Source organism: Conger conger, chromosome 6 (assembly GCF_963514075.1).
Source record: "Conger conger chromosome 6, fConCon1.1, whole genome shotgun sequence".
Taxonomy (NCBI): domain Eukaryota; kingdom Metazoa; phylum Chordata; class Actinopteri; order Anguilliformes; family Congridae; genus Conger; species Conger conger.
Window position 1 is genome coordinate 26,362,630 of NC_083765.1, and position 20,642 is coordinate 26,383,271.

At 43.1% G+C, this 20,642-nt stretch overlaps 2 protein-coding genes across 7 annotated transcripts in view; one reads left to right on the forward strand and one right to left on the reverse strand.

The window, feature by feature from the left end:
• The window catches only part of pcm1 (pericentriolar material 1), a 29,999-nt gene extending 17,041 nt beyond the window's left edge, over positions 1-12,958 (forward strand). For 4 of the 6 annotated variants that reach the window (XM_061244875.1, XM_061244878.1, XM_061244879.1 and 1 more), the window contains 17 exons: positions 593-781; positions 1,260-1,316; positions 3,319-3,491; positions 4,103-4,240; positions 4,357-4,486; positions 4,590-4,682; positions 5,260-5,384; positions 6,081-6,215; positions 7,622-7,786; positions 7,893-7,952; positions 8,153-8,207; positions 8,733-8,887; positions 9,767-9,839; positions 10,356-10,561; positions 11,147-11,239; positions 11,664-11,787; positions 12,101-12,958. In XM_061244875.1, coding sequence (XP_061100859.1) covers positions 593-781; positions 1,260-1,316; positions 3,319-3,491; positions 4,103-4,240; positions 4,357-4,486; positions 4,590-4,682; positions 5,260-5,384; positions 6,081-6,215; positions 7,622-7,786; positions 7,893-7,952; positions 8,153-8,207; positions 8,733-8,887; positions 9,767-9,839; positions 10,356-10,561; positions 11,147-11,239; positions 11,664-11,787; positions 12,101-12,126 — 1,997 coding nt within the window. In that variant the 3' untranslated portion in view covers positions 12,127-12,958. Of the gene's footprint in view, positions 1-592; positions 782-1,259; positions 1,317-3,318; positions 3,492-4,102; positions 4,241-4,356; positions 4,487-4,589; positions 4,683-5,259; positions 5,385-6,080; positions 6,216-6,688; positions 6,774-7,621; positions 7,787-7,892; positions 7,953-8,152; positions 8,208-8,732; positions 8,888-9,766; positions 9,840-10,355; positions 10,562-11,146; positions 11,240-11,663; positions 11,788-12,100 lie in introns of those variants that run through there. The other 2 variants (XM_061244877.1, XM_061244880.1) reach the window with 2 other exon arrangements.
• A 583-nt stretch (positions 12,959-13,541) lies between these two features.
• Positions 13,542-20,100, reverse strand: asah1b (N-acylsphingosine amidohydrolase (acid ceramidase) 1b). The gene is made up of 14 exons (XM_061246132.1): positions 19,942-20,100; positions 19,465-19,511; positions 18,922-19,012; positions 18,498-18,584; positions 17,568-17,646; positions 17,405-17,479; positions 16,983-17,028; positions 16,753-16,897; positions 16,486-16,540; positions 16,231-16,312; positions 15,899-16,030; positions 15,366-15,489; positions 14,641-14,697; positions 13,542-14,551 (listed from the first exon to the last, which is right to left on the reverse strand). Exons 1-14 carry the CDS (start codon positions 20,014-20,016, stop codon positions 14,462-14,464), a joined length of 1,185 nt encoding a protein of 394 aa, XP_061102116.1. The 5' UTR covers positions 20,017-20,100; the 3' UTR covers positions 13,542-14,461.
• Positions 20,101-20,642: the final 542 nt, after the last annotated feature.

A 20,642-nucleotide genomic window follows, 5' to 3' on the forward strand; every position in this document is an offset into this window, starting at 1 on the left:
GGTCCTGCATTAAAGTGTATATTGCTATGATATCATTCATATAGGCCCACTGTATGTCGTTCTGGATAAAAGTGTAGATGCAGATATGTAGCCTACAGTATGTACGTATATGGGCCTATACATAATTCAAGTAATTGGCCAATTAAGCAAAGTCATTGGCATGAAAAATAAAAACCTTTGCTGATTATATAATCTATTTGGCCCACTAGCTGACTAAAGTATCCATAACACAGAAATGGTGAATGTAGCTATACCAAAATCAGAAGTTAGCGAGCCCAAGCCAACCAATGTGACTGCGCTCTCTATAATGCAGCAGATGCCCCTCTGAATGTGGTTGAAGTTCATCCACCATCAGTAAGGATAAGCCAGCATTTTTTCCAGTCTCAGATGGTGAAAGGCAGTCTGTTTAAATTGGGTCAGTGTAAAGGGATGTCTGTGTTAAACTTGGTCAGTGCAAAGAGCAGTGGCTTTTACAAATGGGTCAACATACAGATATACACTTGTAGTAAACTGGGGCAGTATAAAGGGATGTGTTGCACTGTGGCGTGTGTTGAGCAGATGGGTATGTGTTAAACTGGGTGTTGGTGCACAGGGGACCTTACAGCAGATTGCGGGCCTGGTCCCTCAGGCCAGGGGACAGACAGCGTGTCCAGCGCCAGCGAGTATCAGGACCGCCCTCTGCGCACCAAGCAGAGGGAACAGAAGCGTCTGCTAGACAGACTGACCCAGGAGAAACTGGACAGCAAGGTCAAAGTGAGACACGCCCATGAGCCATCCTCAGGTGAGCCCAAACTCCGCTTCATTTAGCACAGGCTAATATTCACCCCCGCAGCGCATCCAGCACAGGCTAATATTCACCTCCGCAGCGCATCCAGCACAGGCTGATATTCACCTCCGCAGCGCATCCAGCACAGGCTGATATTCACCTCCGCAGCGCATCCAGCACAGACTAAAATCTATTTCACTGCGTCACTCGCCTGTTTTTATTTTATTTTTACCTTTCTTGTAAAGATTCAGTTTTTATTTTCATTTTTTATTCATTTGTATCAGTGGGGTTAATAAGGCACAGGATTGTAAACTTAAGCTGGTATTTAACAGTAAAATATAACAAAATCACTTCGCTGCCAAAAGGAATTTTAGCTGGAGGCCTAGTGGAGGAGAGAGCATGTCCCCTACACAGTTTGATTTTTATTTAATTTTTTTCATCCATGGTTTTGGTTGGGTTTTGTTGTCACCCTTATTTGTCCGATTCCTCACAGCGTTGGCTTGGAGCGCACCACTCCACTCTAGCAGAAACACATGCACTGAAGCAGCAGGTAAAGACCTACCCACCACATCTCTGCAGCCAATCAGAAACCACTGTAGCGCCTCTCTTGTCACTGGGCTTTTTAGTGGGTCAACTTGCCTCCTCAGACCTCCTCGGCCTTACTAACAGTCTGAGTTCCTCATGCTAACCTTAGCGCAAGTGAGAGCACATTCTGAACTCATTTCTGCCAATGGTGAACGGGCTCGCTGAAATGTTGCAGCGAAATGATGCAGGTGAAGGACCTTATAATGAACTCCAATTAGGATAGGAACCCGCAAGTCTAGTTCCCTAAACTCTGTACTGCAGTATTGTCCTGTGAGGCTGGGACCTATTACCTGTTTAAGACTTTTGTTTGTACTGTGTATACACTCACTGACCACTTTATTAGGAAGACTATTCTAATACTGGGTAGGGCCTCTCTTTGCTCTCAAAACAGCCTAAATTCTTTGTGGCATGGATTCCACAAGATGTTGAAAACATTCCTTTGAGATTCTGTTCCATGTTGACATGACTGCACCCTGCAATTTCTGCAGAAAGTTTGCCAAGAAAACATTCCCCACACCATTACACCACCGCCAGCAGTATGGACTGTTGATACAAAGCAGGTTGGCACCAAATTATGACTCGACCATATCTATATGCTTGAGCAGAAATAGTGGAACCTGACGTGGTCTTCTGCTGTTGTAGCCGATTCACCTCAAGGTTCAACATGTTGTGCATTCAGAGATGCTTTTGTGCTCACCACAATTGTAGAGTGGTTATTTGAGTTACTGTAGCCTTTGTCAGCTCGAACCAGTCTGGTAATTTTCCATTGTCCCCTCTCATCAACTAGACGTTTCTGTCCGCAGAACAGCAGCTCACTGGATGTTTTTTGTTTTTTGTACTATTCTGAGTAAAATCTACAGACAAGCTACAGTGTGTGAAAATCCCAGGAGATGGCAATTACAGAAATACTCAAACTAGCCCATCTGGCACCGGCCATCATGCCATGGTCAATCACTGAGATCAAATTTTTTTTCCCCAATTCTGATGGTTGATGTGAACATTTAACTGAAGGTCCTGACACGTATCTACATGACTAAGCATTGCACTGCTGCCACATGATTGGCTGGTTAGATAATCGCATGAATAAGTTGGTGTACAGGTGTTCCTGATAAAGTGCTCTGTGAGTGTATAGGTAGCACATACTGTCTCATTTGGGAGAATTGGGCATTGCAGAAATATTCCCACTTTAAAAAGCTCTCTTGGTAAAAGCGGCGCTCTTGCTTTGTCGTTGGAGAACCGCGAGTTGACGTTACTCTCCCAAGCCAGCAGCAGGAGACCGATATGAGCATGCTTGTTCATAGTTAACGTACTGGACATCTCAGATTTGGGTGGGATGGAGATGCCAAATAAATAAAATGAATAAAGACAAGTAATACTGTAAAAAATGAATAAAAAATAAAAGATTCCCCCACCATTGCTGGCTCCAGGAAAGAAAGCGCCGCTGTACAGTAATGCACTACATGGAATGTGCTTGCAGAACTGGTTGCAGTATTCAGTTTCAGGAAACAACTTTTGATTGTGAATGCTAACAAGGCTCAGATAATTCCCTTAAGTAAAACTCCTATCATGATGCTGTGGGGAAAAACAGGGCACTGGATCATGCTGATCTTACCGCCATCTTCCATTCAAAGAACAGGATTGGAATTCTTTCATAGGAAAGGCTGCTCTCTACTAGTTTTCTAGTTTAGCTATTTTTTAAATGACCTTTTCTGGAAAATAATAAAACCGGATACTAAATTATTGAAAAGTGCTTGCGTGTTTATTATCCTATTGGATTTTTTTTATATGCATGCTCATTCTGGGGGTGGGGGCTTTTCTTTTTTACATGCACTAAATTGGCTTTTCAGGTGAGACAGTGCTTTGTATACTTTGTGTTGGCTATGTTCAGGTGGGAAAGTGCATTAGGTATGTTTTGTGTTGGTTATGTTCAGGTGGGAAAGTGCATTAGTTATGCTTTGTTTTGGCAGATGCCAGCAGTGACTTCTCCCTGTTCGAGGCCTTGCGAGAGACCATATATGCAGAAGTGGCTTCCCTCATCTCCCAGAACGAATCCAGACCGCATTTCCTCATCGAGCTCTTCCACGAGCTCCAGCTGCTGAACAGTGATTACCTGCGTCAGCGGGCCCTCTACTCTCTGCAGGCACGTTTGTGACTGGCTGTGTGGGAGCGTTAACTCCTGCTCTGTGGCTCTTTCATTATGCAAAATAATCAAATCAATAGAGGGAGCCATTTAGACAGAGGTTCACACATTTCAAATGTTCCTAGTTGGGATGGGATCAGAGTGTCGGAGGCAGAGGATGTAACGTAAACTCACTGTGTTCCGAACAGAACATGGGGAAGCGGCCGCGTCCATCAGAAATTAATGTCCGTTCAATGGTAGTTTTTTCTCCTGCGGAATGCGGTTTATGGTTATGGTTTTGACTTGCGCACTAAAACACGCTGATTGGTATGAATTGGACCGATAATTATAGAGAATCACAAAACTGCACAACATCCCTGTGTTCGGAAGCCATATAAGCCTTTATGAAAACAGAAAAATTATACTTTACACACACAAACCAAAGCTGATCTGGAAGCAATTTTTTAGTTATTAGTCATGAAAGTTGCATTGTTCGGAACATGGTGAGCTAACTTGGTGTTTACGTAGTAAGTAGGTGTTTAAGTGATTGTGGAATTAACACTTGTGTGAGCTGTGCGTGTTTTGGAGGCAGCGGTTTAACCCGTGCCCCTCCCTCCCTCTGGGGACTGCAGGACGTGGTCACCAGGCACCTGACTGACAGGGACACGGCCAGTGGGTTGCCTCACCCTCTGGGTCCCCTGGCCTGGGCCACCGCCTCCAACTCTGAGCTCACGCCCAGCGAGCCAACCAGCAGGGCCACCAGCGACACGGTGAGCTGCAGCCTTTTAAGCACGCCTAAAAACACCACAACCTTAAACACAGTCTTACCAGGGAACGCTCTCTGTGCTCAGATCTGTTCTCACACGTTGAGCCGTGTTGTTTTCAGGATGTTTGTGAGAAGACCGCTAGGAACAACCTGAACCCCGTCAGAAGGCAGAGCAGCAGAGATGGCGGGGGCAACGAGAGCGCCCACTCCACCTCCTCCAACCAGGAGCCCTTTGCCAACGACGATTTGGGTGAGCTCATAGGTGGAGGGTCTGAAAAAAGCTCTCACATTGACCCCCCCCCCCCCACCTCGCCGCTCAGCGTTTTACATGCATGTCCCTCCTTCCCCTGCAGGGGACACTGTAATCCACCTGGATCGGGCGCTGGCGAGGATGAGGGAGAGCCAGCAGGGCAGTGGGGAAGACACCGCGCCAGGGGTGCACGAAGGTGCCGTACCCTCCTACACAAGTACCTGTGATTGGGGTTCTCTCTCGCTCCGATATGCTTTCAGCTTAAGCACAAGCACAGACAGCCATGACATGCCTGACAGACATGTACATTACATTACATTACATGTCATTTGGCTGATTCATTTATCCAAAGCGACTTACAGTTGATTAGACTAAGCAGGAGATAATCCTCCCCTGGAGCAATGCAGGGTTAAGGGCCTTGCTCGAGGGCTCAACGGCTGTGCGGATCTTATTGTGGCTACACTGGGAATTGAACCACCAACCTTGTGGGTCCCAGTCATTTACCTTAACCATGCTACAGTGTTCCTCATTGAAGAGGAACATTCTAGAACTGTAATTACCAGGGATGTGATCGGCCCAGCAAAAAAAAAAAGGCAGAAAAAAGATGGGGGAGTGGTGAATATATTTCAGAGTGGCAAGTCTTCGTTGCATGACAAAAAAAGAAAACTAAAAAGGGTTGTGGATTTGTGTCTGAAAAAGACGGAAGAATCAAATCCCTGAATTACAGAAGAATATAGATATCACTGTGCAGTGTCTCCTTTTGGCTTTTGAAGGTGCTGGTGATGGGTCCACCTGTTTTGGATATGCGTCAGGGGATGCCCAGTGTCCACAGGTCGACACCGAGCAGCTGGACAGGCAGATCAAAGCCATCATGACTGAGGTTATACCGTTCCTAAAGGTGGGGGAAACTGACCCGGAAGCACTGGGTTTACACTTATATACACTTTTATACACTTACAACATATCATTAATTGCATGCCTAACTCATGTATTTGTCCATAATTAACTCATTAACAACTACATTTGTTAATACCAATTTATTAACCTTATTGTGTGACCACTTCTTTTGAAACTTGAGAAAGCATGGGTGAACAGAATTACACACTTCAGGTTCTGTTCTATTTGTATTCCAAGCAAGATCCCGATACTGAAACCCTTAAACAATTTCTTCAGTTCATTTAAATTCTAATGGAATAGCAGCAGAAAAAATGTGCGAGTTTAATCTAGCCTCCATGGTGCTTTGTCTTTCACACTAGCGCAATTTAATAATTTTAGTATCCACTTCCAGCACTGGGTGTCAAAATTCCAGCAGCAGGCTGAGACGTTATTAAATATGTGCGCATTATATTCTTCAAACTACATCAGTGTGTCCTTTCCTGTTGCATACACTTCAGTCACTCATTCTTCAAAACAAAATGTATGTGTCAATGTGTCATTTTTGTACAGAAAGTACTTGTAATCCTATTACTTACCTCAGATTTGAGCTCTCTGCACCCCTGTGGTGAGATTGACGCATACAAGACTGATAACAGGTACACCAGGTGTGCCTTGCCAGCTGTTTGTGACGCAGTGGTTTTGGGTTCTCCTCCTGCAGGAGCACATGGAGGAGGTGTGCTCCCCGCAGCTCCTGGGCTCAGTCCGGAGCATGGTGCTGTCGCTGCTGCAGCGGGCCAATGAGAGCAGGGAGTTCCTCCGCTTCCTCCACCGACAGCTGGGCCGTATCCTGAAGGTCAGTCCCTCTGTGCACCTTCATGCTCATTCATGCCACTACTACAGGTACTAGTTATGCTACCAGTTTGCTACTGTGCTAGTGCTACTAGTGCTTCCGTTATTGCGACTGTTGCTACCACTGATATTTGGGCACCCCTGGTCAAAAAGCCTTTTACAATTAATATCTTGGTGAACAGAAGCGAACCTGACCTCTAAATGGTACTCTGTTAAACATGACACATTTCTTCAAATTTTAAAGCAAGATTACTTTTACATTTAAGTTTCAAAATCCAAACGTTTGGAAACCCTGTCAGTACTTTGTAACTCCTCCTTGGGCAACTATAACCACTTGTAAACGCTTCCTGTAGCCAGCTAAGAGTCTTTCAATTCTTGCTTCTTGAATTTTTCCCCATTCTTCCTGGCAGAACACCTCAGCTCAGAAATATTCTTTGGCTTCCTTGCATGTACGGCATGTTTGAGATCTTTCCACAGATTTTCAATAATATTCAACACTGGGGACTGTGGTGGCCATTCCAAAATCAGTCTTTCCTGGAGGTACTTCATGGTTGATTTTGAGGTATGCATTGGATCATTGTCTTGCTGGAATACCCAAACTCTCTTCAGCTTCAATGTCTGGACTGACCTTTGAACATTAGCCTCTAGAAGTTATTTATTTAGTGGAATCCATTCTTCCTTCCAATCCACTCGAACAATATTTCCTGTGCCCCCAGCTGCCTCACAACCCCAAAGCATAATAGATCCACCTCCATGCTTCACAGTTGGCAAGGTGTTCTTCTCTACAAAGGATTCATCCTTATTTCTGCAAAAGATGCCTTCTTTGGTGGTGTTCAATTTTGGTTTCGTCAGTCCAAAGCACATTGTTCTAAAAGGCTTCAGGCTTCTCAATGTTTTCTTTTGCATACTTCAAATGCTTAATTTTGTGTTGGTTATTCTTTCTGGCAACTCTGCCATGTGGGTCTATTAAAGTATGTTGTATTGTTGTCTTGTGAACAGCTAGACCTGTGTTTGCTACTCTTTTTTTTATTTTTTATTTTTTTTTGCAGTGATGTGTGGGTTCTTCTGAGCATTTCTCACCAGGTCTCGAGCCATTCTATCTGAAATCGTTCTTGGTCTTCCTGGACCTTGCCTTAACTTCAACGGTTTCATTTATCTTCCATTTTCTAATAATGTTTCTGACCGTGGAAATAGGTAGTTTGAGACATCGAGTTTTTGTATCTTTATTGCTAGTGCTACCATTATTTCTACACTGGTGCTAACATTATTACTACTGGAAAACATAACTCGCTGTGGACGCGGTGAACAGTGGTACACAGTTGTGGAAAGCAGGCCTTTAGCTGTACTGTGCTGTGTGGCTGTGCTGTACAGAAAGCAGGCCTTTAGCTGTACTGTGCTGTTTGGCTGCAGGAGAACCTGAGCAGGATGATGGGTAGGATGCTGAAGGAGTGCGGAGAGGACCTGCTGGTGATGATCTCGGAGATCCTGTTCAACGAGCTGGCCTTCTTCAGCCTCATGCAGGAGAGAGCTGCCAGGAAGCCCGAAACCCCAGCCCTGAAACACGCTCACTCTGAGGTGTGTCTGTGGCTTGTCTCTTGCTATGTATGAATGGTTGAACGGTTAATACACAACTGGATAAAAAAACACAAATAACAGATGCGGTGCTCATCCTCTCTTACAGGAGAGGAAAACTGTTGATGGCGAAGAGTCCGTTTCTGCTGTGTTTAGTGATGAAGATAAAGTAAGTAACAGTGCAAGTAGTCTACCGTAGCTATCGCTGTTTAAAATATGAGCCATCGGCTGCAAGAACATCTCTGTACGACAAGGGCAGAAAAAGCGGTTGCCTTCAGATGTGTCCCCCCCGATCCAAAATACCAATACAGGATGTTATTTCTGTACATGAGTCAGCTGAATCTTACCCTGGGACTTCCTGTACTGTAGGACAAAGACGAGGCCAAAGAGACAGCAGCTCAGCACCATGGTGACAGAGACGCAGGTGAGCACAGCAAAGCTGGTGAGGTGTCGGAGGGGCAGGGGACAGAGGGACAGCCTCCATGTTTCAACAATAAGGAGATGTTTGAGAGAAGCAAGCCAGCTTCAGGATGGCCCAGGAACACCAGGGTGTTTTAGTCATGTAGTGGTGAAACTTAAGCTCTTCTGCTTCAGAAGACTTAATTCATATGGTATGAAACTGTGATTTGTGATTATCCCAGTCTAGTTTGGAATTATCATTTTCCAAAGATTTTCAGGGCCACTTTTTAGACATGAAGCACCTGGTGGACCTAACTCACTCATTGACATTTTGTAGCTGAAATGGCTGAAGGTATTTCTGGTGTTTCACATAAATCTTGTATTGTTTTAGCTTGGTTGTGCAGATTGCTGCAGTCAAAGTACTGGGCGGTGCTATGTAAGAGCTCAATGACACTGTGTCCTGTGTGCCAATGAAGGCAAGGTGGAGCCTGTGTGGAGCGGGTTTTAATGGTGCTCTGTGGTTGTGCTGCTTATCCCTGCTCACCGATAGGCCTGTTAAGAGCAGAGAGGCGGGCACTGAGTAGCTGCAGCAGTGAGCAGGCGGAGGAGCGGCAGCAGGAGGAAGAGGAGGAGCTGAAGGCTGAGACTGGGGGTATCCCCGCCTCCCTACAGGCTTGGGGCAGTGCTCCTCTCACACCTGAGCAGGTGACATACGCGTCCCTCTGCCGAGGCACTCAGACTCTGTAGACCAGGGCTGCAAAGCCCTGTTTTTGAAGATCTACCTGTAGGTTTCCATTTTGACCCTCATTAGTCACACCCAATTCTACTAATTGGCAGCACAATGAGGCAGTGTTTCCGCTACATTCATTATGCTTGACCTGTGCATTTGTATTTTTAACTGCATTTGCATTGTTGTAAGGATGTGCGATCAGAAATTAGTGGGCGGCTTCTCCTGATTGTGTTGATTTAAGATACAGACTTAAACAACTAGGGCCTAAATACAAAAAATAAGTATTTTAGGGCAAGGGCAAATCTATATGGACTGGCCAGTGAAATAGTCATGGTATGCGCAATGATGTACAGTAGGCTAGGTAGGCTTATTTTGTATGGTGGATCGAGCATTCAGTATTGCATATGCAGATACCTTGTGTGTTTTGCATGGTTAGACTACTTTAATGTTCCTTATAACAGCCTATTTACAAAGACATCTAATGTTCCTGATAATTAACATAATGGCAACATTAGAATGAGATGTATAATGGGTACATTTAAAATAAAGCCACATATTTATAGGGAAAGAATGTTGATGGTAATGATATTGTGGGGACAAATAACTCCACCCTCTGAGTTACCATCTACAGAGGACTGATGGGAGGGAAGGCCGAACTGAAAATGTAGTTGCTGTTAGGAATATGTGGTTATTCTAGGGGAAATGGTGAGGAATCGATGTACATGCAATGCTCTGGAGATTGCGTGGAAAAACGGGTCAGCTGATGGATTTATTAGGTTAATGTGCGAGAGGCCCGTTCTTCATCGGTTTCATTCTGGACTGTGTCTAAGGGCAGTCTTACTCTATTTCCGCAGCCGTCACTCCAGGGACCAGTAAGGGCGTCTGGAAATGGAAGGTGTGACCTGGATCATGCTGGAGGCTGTGATGGTATGAGCTCCAGTGATCGTTGCCTGTGCAGAGGAAATTCTGACACAACTCGATAACCACACAAAAAACACTAAGACAAAGCATCCCAACTAGCCATCATGTAACGGGATGACTGAGTTGGCTAGACAGGTTCTGGGTTTGAATCAGTGAACTTTTCTAAAACCAGAACAACTGAAGTAAAAACAGCTCTTCTGGGTTTTACTCGGTGAACTTATCCTGCTAACTTGGTAATATTACTCTGTGTATTTACCTAAATACTCTGTTCCAACACTTTTGCTCACCTAAAAATGGGGTGGTCTGATTCTCCCAAGTAGTTTAGCGTATCTAGGTGTAAATACCAGGAAATAAAAGCTGAAATTGTGAACTCTTGTCTCGTTCATCTTTTTATCTCAACCCAAATGTATTGAGGGTATTCCAAAAACAAAGGAATTGGCCTTGCTGTTCCAATACTTTTGGAGGGGACTGCCTTATTCTATTTAAGTGCAAAAATGAATTCCTACCTCCCTTCCCAAACAGTAACTGAAGTGAGAGTGGCCCAGTCTGAGCCCGTGGAGGTGGAGACTCCCACGCTGAAGGTGAGGAGGAGCCTGGACCTGGGAGATGCTGATGGCCAGGCCCCCCAGGGGGAGGGAGACAAAGAGCCTGCTGAGAAAGGGTCTTCTCCCGAGGGTTCGGAGGCCTGCAGCCCTGACACGGACTCTCCCGTCATCGTCAATGAGGACGTAAGCGCCCCCTCCCGCCTTTCTGACTCCGCCTAGTGAATTTCACCAAGCCTGTGCCCTAGTGCAGAGCAAACTGCATCGCCTGCTTTGCTCTCCACACAGCGCTGTAGATGCGTTTTAACCCTTTTTATGAGTACTTTTTTTGTTTTTTTTCCTGCAAAAATCTAATTCTACAAATCCATTGCTTTCAGTTAACAGTAGTGATTGTAACGTCAGCATTAGAACGTTCTGTTCAAGCGTTTGTGATCCCGCACCTTAAAGGGTTAAAGAGTACATAAGTTCTTGCTGACCTGCTATGCACTGGGTTAGGCTGAAGGACAGTGTTCCTTTTTATATTGAATATTATGGTTTTAAAGAAAGCGGCAATATATATTTTTTTATGTGTTCTTCCTTTAGCTGACAAACTAAAGCTGCCTGGGGATGAGTAAAATCGAGTCCCTCTTCCATTAGAAATGCACTCCTTTGTCATATTCAATGTATTCACTGAAATACATTTTGGTGAATTCAGTCAAGGGTGGCATGAAATGTTTAAGCGCATTTGAAGTACCGGAGGGTTGAAACCGCATTGCATGTCTGCTCTTGCAGGAGGTTGGGTCTGGGAATTTGAGCCAGAAGTCAGATGAAGATGATTTTGTGAAAGTGGAAGGTGTACCCCTGCAGCTCTCTACTCTGTGTGAGGTATGCGTTATTAAACAAAAGCAGTTTCCGGCCTTTTATGAAATGAAAAATCCATCTGCTCTCCTCAGTCCAAATATCCATGTTTTAAGCAAGGCTACCAGCATGTATAGCAAAATGTCAAAGCAACACAAGTAGTCCCATTACACTGTCATATTTTGCAATAAAAAATAATGTAGTGGCTCTCAGCCTTTGCATGAACTGTCTGCTTGATTTACAGAATATTATATATCAGCCACAACATTAAAACCATTAAATTTGTTTTTTCATGATTAGAAATGCTTTAAAATGTGGAAGACCTGTAAGCTCATTGGGAGGGGGGAGATGCATTGTCCCCTCCAAAAGCATATCCATTTAATAGTTTTTATAGTGTAGAACCTATGCACAGCAAATAACATGTTCCTCCATCTTGTGATATGCTGTAAAGGCTGAACTTCGGAAGAGAATCACAGAAGAGCAGCAGAATAATAATCTTTCTGCAGAGATCATCAGTGGGAATGTCGATGGGCTGACAGGACTTGTTGGCAACTCTCAAATGCTCAAAGAGCCAGGTAACCATTCCGCTTTTAGTCTGTCATTTCTCGTTATTGATGCCTGCTAAGCTTTGCCTTAGGCCATTGCATGGCTTGGCCATTACATTTGGGACAATATTATTTTACATTCCCAGCCCAGGTGAAGGTGTAGCATTATTGAGAGCAAATGGCATTGTTCCAAATAACTGCCTATCTCGATGCTGATTAAATATCTCTCGGGCAGTGTTTTTTGAATTTCTGAAGATAATTTAGTGAGTGCGACTTTTTAGGGTGTCATTTGGCAGATGTGATTTGAATGTAATTTGGGGTTTCTGTAATTTTTCATTTGTAGAAACGATTGGAGCACAAAGTGCATGAAGACTGCCCTTACTTTGATATCATTGTGAAAACTGAGGCACAAGTTTCCCCAAGGTCTGGTCGAAACTGAATGTCCACACTGACTGCGTTCCATTTTAGTGACCACCAAATAGGATAAAACGCATTGCAGGTTGAATGAATGGTTAACTGTGTGTTGGTACAAAAAAAGAAACAACAATTTCATCCACACAACACTGAAAACGTGATCTGTGACTGAGCCTACTGTAGAACCCCACAATGCCTGTTGGTTGTTGACACGATGAGGGGAAAACATGGAAGAAATGTTAAACACTTTTTGCTTGTTACGTTTTATGTTTTACGGTTGTCGCAGAGTGGGCAAACGGTTTTCCCAAAAGCTGTCCACCTGCATCCCTGAAAACACTCAAGCATTTATTTTTTTTATAGTGTAACCCTTGGCAGTTGATCAGAAAAGAATTCTGCTTCATAAAAATCAGTTGACTACTCAGGGCCATGCCCGTTGTGTTTATTGCACTACATTTCCCATGACTTCTAGCGCTGAAGCTGGAAAAATTGCAGTTGCAGTTCTGACAAACCACTGTAACGAGTTCCTCATTTTTAGCCCCAGTGGGCACAACCACATTACACCCTGCCTGGATAGGATGCTCACACTGGTTTTCATTCTCTTCCCCCTCCTGCAGCTGTTATCTGGTCTTGAGTGCCGTTTTTAGTGTGTCTACTATATTTACATTTTTATTATAGATTTTAGGCATGTTGTCATTTCCATGGCTGATGTATCTCTTCTGTCTTTCTTTGTGTTGAAATTAAAAATGTTTAGTATGGAAGTTTTAAATAAATTACCTAATTGACTTTTCACAGCTTCAATCTTGCCTTAATTTCTTGTTCAGGCTTTTAGAACTTATTGGGTAATTTTAAGGCTGACTATTAGACAAACCTGCACACAAGCTTGACATTTCTGGTTTGACAGGTTTGAGAAATGGTTACATAAAACAGATTTTGAATACACAAGTCAGATTTCAACACGTTCAGCTGTTTGCTTGGCTTTGCACAAACCTACAAATCACATTTGACTGCACCAATTACAGCACATTAAAAACAGTGAGAGGGTAGTCAACGTGGATGAAAATAGCCTTGTCCACTTCGTCACCTTTTCACTTTTGCAGTTACAAATGGGTATGAACTTTCATTTTTGTCAGTGTGGGGAAAAAAGGCTGACACTTCATGGTTGGGCACTGAATTCAGACTGATGAGTACCTCACTGTAAATCAGGTGTAGTGTACTACAGTATGGCTGTTCTGTTTTTTTTTTTTGTCAGGCCCCCCTAATTGGAAATTTAAGTGCACACATCCTGTGCCCTTTTCCTTTGACTCTCACCCAGGGGCACACCCCCCATGACTCTACAGTCTATTGTACAAATCTGATCACAGGAAACATGGTGGTTTGATCAAACTTTTATTTTCCCGAGTAAGGCCTGTTCATTGAAAAACATACCCGCAGTACATTTATAAAGTTAAAGCTCTGGGTTAGTTTAGGTCACCCACAAAACACAAAGGCATTCATGGTATGCTGTCAGTCTCACAGGATGCAGCCATTCCCATAAGCCCTCACAGGTTCTGTCACTCACAAACATTTCATTATCCATATCTTCAACACCAGGCCATACCCAGCTTTGTGCAGTTGATAATCTACATACAGTTGCTGATTCAGTACTCAATGTAAAAACAGAGCGAGACCCTCCAGTTATAATATACATTAACAGTCATTTCAACTTTTCAGCATCATTCTGAAATGGATCTCAAATTTCAATTCAACAAATGGAAGTGTTTTCAAATTGCTTTCAGTGCATAACACCTGTCTGATGTCATAATTTGAAAGACCCCATCTGTTACAATTAGCAGTCGCTTTAACAAATCAGTTCATATCAAATAATTTTGTTTCCCTTTAAATGTGCTATTTATGAATACTTGAGGAAGTTAGAAAAAATTAGGAAATTTAAAAATTCTACATTTTAAACCGACAATGTGACTTCCCATTAGACTGCTGTGATCAATAGGAATCCAGAAACTCTACCCCTGAGAGCTTTTGTCCAATGAGTGAAACACTTCCATAGAATCCATGTCACAAGAAAGCAGACTGATTTGCTAGTGTATCCTCTGAGCTTGTTTAATTTTGGTGGGGGGGTGAAGTAGCACAGGGGAGGGGTGGGATTCGGTTACCACACAGAATGACCACTCAAAGCGCTTCCCAAATCAGCCCTAGAAAACCCTTCTTGTATGACCCAGCTATTGCAGCTGCAGTGTGTGCAAGAGCAGGTGATCCCAGGTCAGTGCTTGGGCCTTCATGCGAGTGCCTCCATTCACCAGGGCGAGCAGGGGTTGGGGCAGTCACGGATGTAGGACTCCAGTCTGCCCTTGGACACGTCCATCAGGGTGGTGTATGTGGTCAACTGGAATGGGAAAGGGTGGACAATCAATACAGAATTACAGCATTACAGATATTACAAGCAGAAGTTGAGATTTCGGGACTGCAGCTCACCTTGTTAAGGACAGGTTTGGTCGAAAGAACATTGTAGATGGTCTTGATTGAAATGTTCTATGGAAGCAAAATGCATTTTGTCAAATTTAGGACTGCTACCCACGCTGGTGGATCAATGGGAGACATCTTTTTACAAATGACCATGAAAATAGTAACTGCCAAATGTACATTAAAGGTGCCTTAAACCACTAAGGGACGTCACTCTGGATAAGAGTGTCTGCCAAATGCCAATAATGTAATGTAAGATTCATTTTAAATGTGCTCTGAAGGTACTGAGAATTTCAACATGCAACAGTGCAGGGAGCACAGGTGAGTATTTGTGGTTCTGTTTGATCCTCCACAGGATAATATGAGGCAGAGCAGGGCCCCACACCCCAGTCCTGGATATCAGGATGTGCAGCGTTTCCTTGTTGTTCAGCACAAACCACCAATTACAGCAAATAATTATGCAGTTAATTTGACTCGGGTGTCGGGTCTGAATTGGCTATTCATTATAAGCTGAAAACAAACCGTACACCCTGTGGCTATTGAGCAGGGTTGACAACCACCTAATTTAGAACGAAAACCCTGCCGGAAATTAATTAATGATTGTAAACAGCCACTTCCTTATGATGCTTAAATGAACAGACGCCCCAATGCCTACGGCCATGTAATTAATATGCACGTATATAGCCCATTGTAACCATGTTTTGATAAGTGCTGTACAAAATGAAAGATGTGCTCACTGCCTGCATGGTCTGATTCATGCACTTCATTGCTGGAGTCCTGCGGTCATCCAGGAAGAAGGGCTCCTTCCAGTGGTCATAGTTGGTCTCCAGCACATACCACCGGCCCAGCTTTTTGTCAAGCCTAAAATAAAAGAACAAAGGCTGTGTTGGCGGTCATTTCCCAAAAGGGAAATTACCCTTTTGGGGGCCCCCTCTCACTACAGAAGAGTTGTGTTGTTCCCATCCTTAGAGGGGTTCTGGTCAAAATCGAATTTGGCTACCTCATAGGCATGGTATGTAAACATGGGCAGTTCAAAGATTAAAGGCCTATATCCTGGACTCCAGAGAGGTTGTTCTCACACAAACCCTGCTGGATGAAAAGCACCCATCCTGGGAAATGCTAGAGCCAATGTGCCAGCCATCTGGGCAGTCAGGATTGAGTACCAGAGTGCAGCAGTGTATCACTGCGGTTAAAACCCTGAGTTTTGAGCAGGATGGCCCACCCCACGGCCCCCGGACAGGCCCCGGGTTTTTAACAGGACGGGACTCACTCCCAGATGTCCAGGCTGAGCACTCTGGAGCGGGTGATCACACAGCCCTGTCCGGTCTGGTTTCCCCCCAGGATGAAGTAGGCTGGGGCCAGCAGCTTGGTCTGGGCCAGCCGGTTCCTGGCCTCCTCGTAGCTGCAGGTGGGAATGAATGGTGGGAAAGCCAAAGGACACCAGTTATTTCAAACCTTTCCCCAAACACACCCACCTACTTCCCTTTCTTATTGCCCTTTTTAATGAATAATAGGAAATGAATAGTAAAAACATGAGCACTGTAGTGTGAATTTCAACCACAAAGGCAACTGTAATCGGTTTCACTGCGATGGCACGGGTACCTGGTAGCATTTTCCAGAACCGACCGTGTGAGGAAGCTCATCCACATCCCATCCCTCTTTCCCATAATCCACTCCAGGATACCTGCAGACACATACACACAATGTACCTTGGTCCCCACTCAACCCCATACAAAATATTTTATGTAGCGTCCAAAATGGCACCCATGAGGGTTGTCAGGGCAGCAACACTTTCGAATTTTAAACAGAAATGTCCAAATGTTCCAGCACATTTATATGTGCTATTAAATAACTCACCGATGTACCCCCCATCAAGGCTGAAGCGCTCATTCATGGTGAGAGTGAAGGAATGCTGTGGGAAAGGAAAGGTAAATGTACTAGAAGAGAATGGATGGTAAATGTAATACACAGAAAGTATTCACTTCCATTATTCTACAGCTGGTGAAAGACATTTAAAATGTATTCAGATGTGATGTGATGTGAATAGGACACAAATATCCCGTGATCCAGAATAAAACCTAGTCGAGAGAGCGCACACGCACACACACACGCACACGCACTTACCGGCCTGATACCAGTCAGCATACCCACGTATCCAGCAAAGTTTGTGGATTTGAAGACAGTCCGGTTGTTCCGTGTGAAGTCCACATTCACCACCAGCGGTTTAAGCTTTTCCGTTATTGTCCAGGACTTGTTCTTCAAGTCCCACCTGTAACATTCAAGAAAAAGCTGCCTTTACTCTGGCACTGAAACACCAACAGCTACAACAACAGGCCAGCACTTTACATCCTTACCCCATGAACAATCCAAAATCTAAATTCCGTCCATGGAACAGGTTACCTGAAAGAATAAAAATAAAGAATTTATGGAAAATAATGATGGTTAACATCAACAAACCATGTTCTGGTTTGTGTCAAAAACATGATAAAGTACTCTCAGAATGCTACATACTGATAATCCTGCTGGTTATTTTGTGGTCCCTTTACACTTTTAATATAAATTTGTTTTGGCAATGCCATAATCCAGGGTAATGTATAGAACTGACATGCACTTACACTGAAGGACACTAACAAATGCAACTCAACTAATTCCCTCACATTTAGGTATGTGACAATAACAGCTCAAACCACTGGCCCACTTGTCAGAGGTTCTGCTCATAAACCATTATACATGTTCTATATTTGAGATGATGTTGGACAATTTGGGGAAAGCGTACCATCTGCATCCTCTGCAACCAACGATGTACACACTGTGAATATCTCATAGAAAATATTGAACAGGATAACCTCTCCTATTGGACAGAAGAAAAAAAGACAACATTATACATGCAGGCTTTGATTGTTTCACAAACTTAAAAGGAGTTCAGAATGTTGTGTTACCCAGGGGAACGCCAGAATCCTTGGCAATTCCTTTGATTTCTTCATTAAAGGGGTAGGGCAATGTGTTCACGATCAGAGGCTGGGGGAAGAGGTTTGTCAAATGAATGACAGACACCTACTTCATGCAAGTTCACCCAACAGGCCACTATTAAACATATTCAAGGGCAGAGTTGCAATAAGGGATATTTGTGTACGACAGGTTATATGAGCCGGAACACTTGAAGGGAACAAACAGCAAATCATATCATTGAGACTTCACAAGAGCTGCAGTTGTGGCCAAGTTTAATGGCAAAGTTGAATTCTCCTTAAAAGGCCCATTCAGTTTCTTCTGCCATTAAGGGCCCATAATATAAAATAAAAGCCAGAAATGAACTTTGGGACTTATGTAATTGTGATTTTCATGTTTGCATTATTATACAATAAGTGAGCACTTTATTAGGTAGACCTCAGCCAATTACATGGCAGCAACTAAATGCATAAACGCATAGTCAAGAGGTTTTGCCGTTTTTCAGACCAAATGTCAGAATGGGGAAGAAATGTGATCCAAGTGATTTTGACCGTGGAATGATCGTTGGTGCTACATAGGGTGGTTTGAGGATGGCAGAGAATGTTGTGAAAAACAAAACATCCAGTGAACAGCTGTTCTGCTGGCAAAACGTTGTTAATGAGAGATGTCATAGGAGAAGGGCCAGACTGGTCAAAGCTGACAGGAAGGTTACAGTATCAAATCCTCTAGGATAGGCAGCAGAAGACCAATAAGTACAAAAAATAAGTCTAATGAATACCTAGTAAAGTGCTCAGTGAGTGCATGTCATTTTATCAGTGATGTTACAGCTATAATCCAAGGAAATAAAAGAAAAATCTGCTGTGAGAACAGAAATTCCCTTGCAGGACTAAGTACAGTATTGCATGATAAAATAAAGTGCTTACCAAATCTTTATCCACAATTTCAATTAGTCTCCCACTGGGAACGAAGGAGTCTGCCAAATCTTTGATGGCTTGGATCATAGATACCAACTAAATGAAATAAAATTGAGTTACTTACTGATCAATAAGGATCAAAGACATCTTTATGGGCTTGTAGTTAATAGTCTCAATATGTTAATTATGTGCATAAAGCTATTTAAAATGAATAGCAAATCAATTTCATTTTGGGAATATGTAAAATATGCAATCAAATCAACAATGATTACATTGGCATGCAGTCATTTTCATGCAGTTCCCTAGAATGTTGTTTAACAAACAGTCAGTGTGGTAAGCTATCATAATTATCTGCATGCATTTTAAAATGAAAGTGCAAGACATGTATGAAAGATGGAAAAATGATGTGCACAACTACAAATAAACAACTTACATCCACTTTCTTGTCAGTAATTATTCCAGTCCATCGTTTGCTAGGGGGCAAATCCAGGTCTACCGTATACCAAGTGACGGCGCCTTTGAAACTGACCAAACGAGAAAATACTGCTGCATTTAAATGTCACCTTGTCACACGCATTGCACTACCATTCTATTGCCTCTCTGTGGAAATAATTACATCAACTCTTCTCTTCCTTAACCATCAGCATTAGGCCTATAGACTACTGCACACCTACTATTTTACGTAATTCGACAGTCATATACCCGGGCAGCCATGACTTGGCCCACTTAAACAAACTTTGCTAAGTTCAAGACACTGGCAGTATTCTATGAGAGGGCCATTGTGTTGACTTAAGGCCAAAGTATGTGTCACCCCTAACTACGCGTGCAAGTCACACTGAATGCATCAGGCCGATGTAGCAAAGCAAACGGAAATACGATTGTGTCATTACAAAAGCCATAGTGGATTGTGCCAAGGTTCACAGTTTTGCAGTTAGTTAATCTTAAATTCAAATGCTGTAATAAAAATCAGACATACGTTGGACCCCTCGGTGGATACATGCCAGTGCGGCATCCCTCAGTGTGCTGCAAACAAGAAGGATGTTTTAGATATCTGGTTAGATTACTGTTGGTTGGCAGGTGGTTACCATGCCATCAGTGGTTACACTAAAATAAAAAAACCCCACCACTGATAGCATGCTAGCTAGTCAGAAAGTGTGACTAACTTATTTTGGACAGTTTATGGAAAAAAACGCAGTGAACAATGTTCACTAAACAATGAATAAATGGTAACAAGCTACTGATGCGACGTTTGCGACTGAGAATAACAAGTTACTGTGGCGAAGTTAGCCACTGAGAATAAGTTACCTAGCTCTAGCTAACCAGCAAGAACAGCGAGCCATATACTGTTACTGTACAAGTAGTGTGTCCAGTGGACCACCTAGCATTAGAGTAAGCAATCACAACTGCAAGCATGCTAAGTACTATTAGCCAAATTGAAAACAAACTGACATACCGGAGACACGAATTTCGTTGACACTGGCGTACAAAGAAAAACGAGGGCAAAGCAACATATCAGACTGCTGCCCATGTTTACGTTAATTGCAGATGAAATTGCTTTTCTTAGGAAGACAGTTATGCTGCTTTAACAAACAAGGAACAAAACAGTAACGTCGTTTCGCTCGTGACTTTTAACTCTGACGGGATGTACCACGTTCAAACAGGGTGCACTATACGATTTGTTACTCATAACATAAGTTACATTCTGAACTGATTTACCATATTTGGTCGATATATCGTACTTAGAAATATACACGGATGATACACAACTTAAAGTTGACATTAACGTTTAAGTACATGTTTTAAAAAACAATGAATCGTCATCTCAAACCATCACCCCCCCCCCCCCTCTCCGGTAGGATCATGTGGTTTATTCTGAAAATAAATAAGGAAGCGAAATTGAAACATGTGACTTTGCTCTTGCTTTTGATCTAATTATTTCACATGTCTTTGGCGTAAAGCCACAAGGCAATTTATAACGTAACATTTTATGTTCTTTTTCATAAAACGGATTCACGTAAGGGTGATCTCATCAGGTGCCTTTGTTATTTTATATTTTACAAACATATTTATTGTCATCGCAGCAAAGCTAGTTAGATGGATAGTGCAGTGGGTGGAAAATAGGTCACCAAGTATCCAGTATTTCCGTTCTGGCCA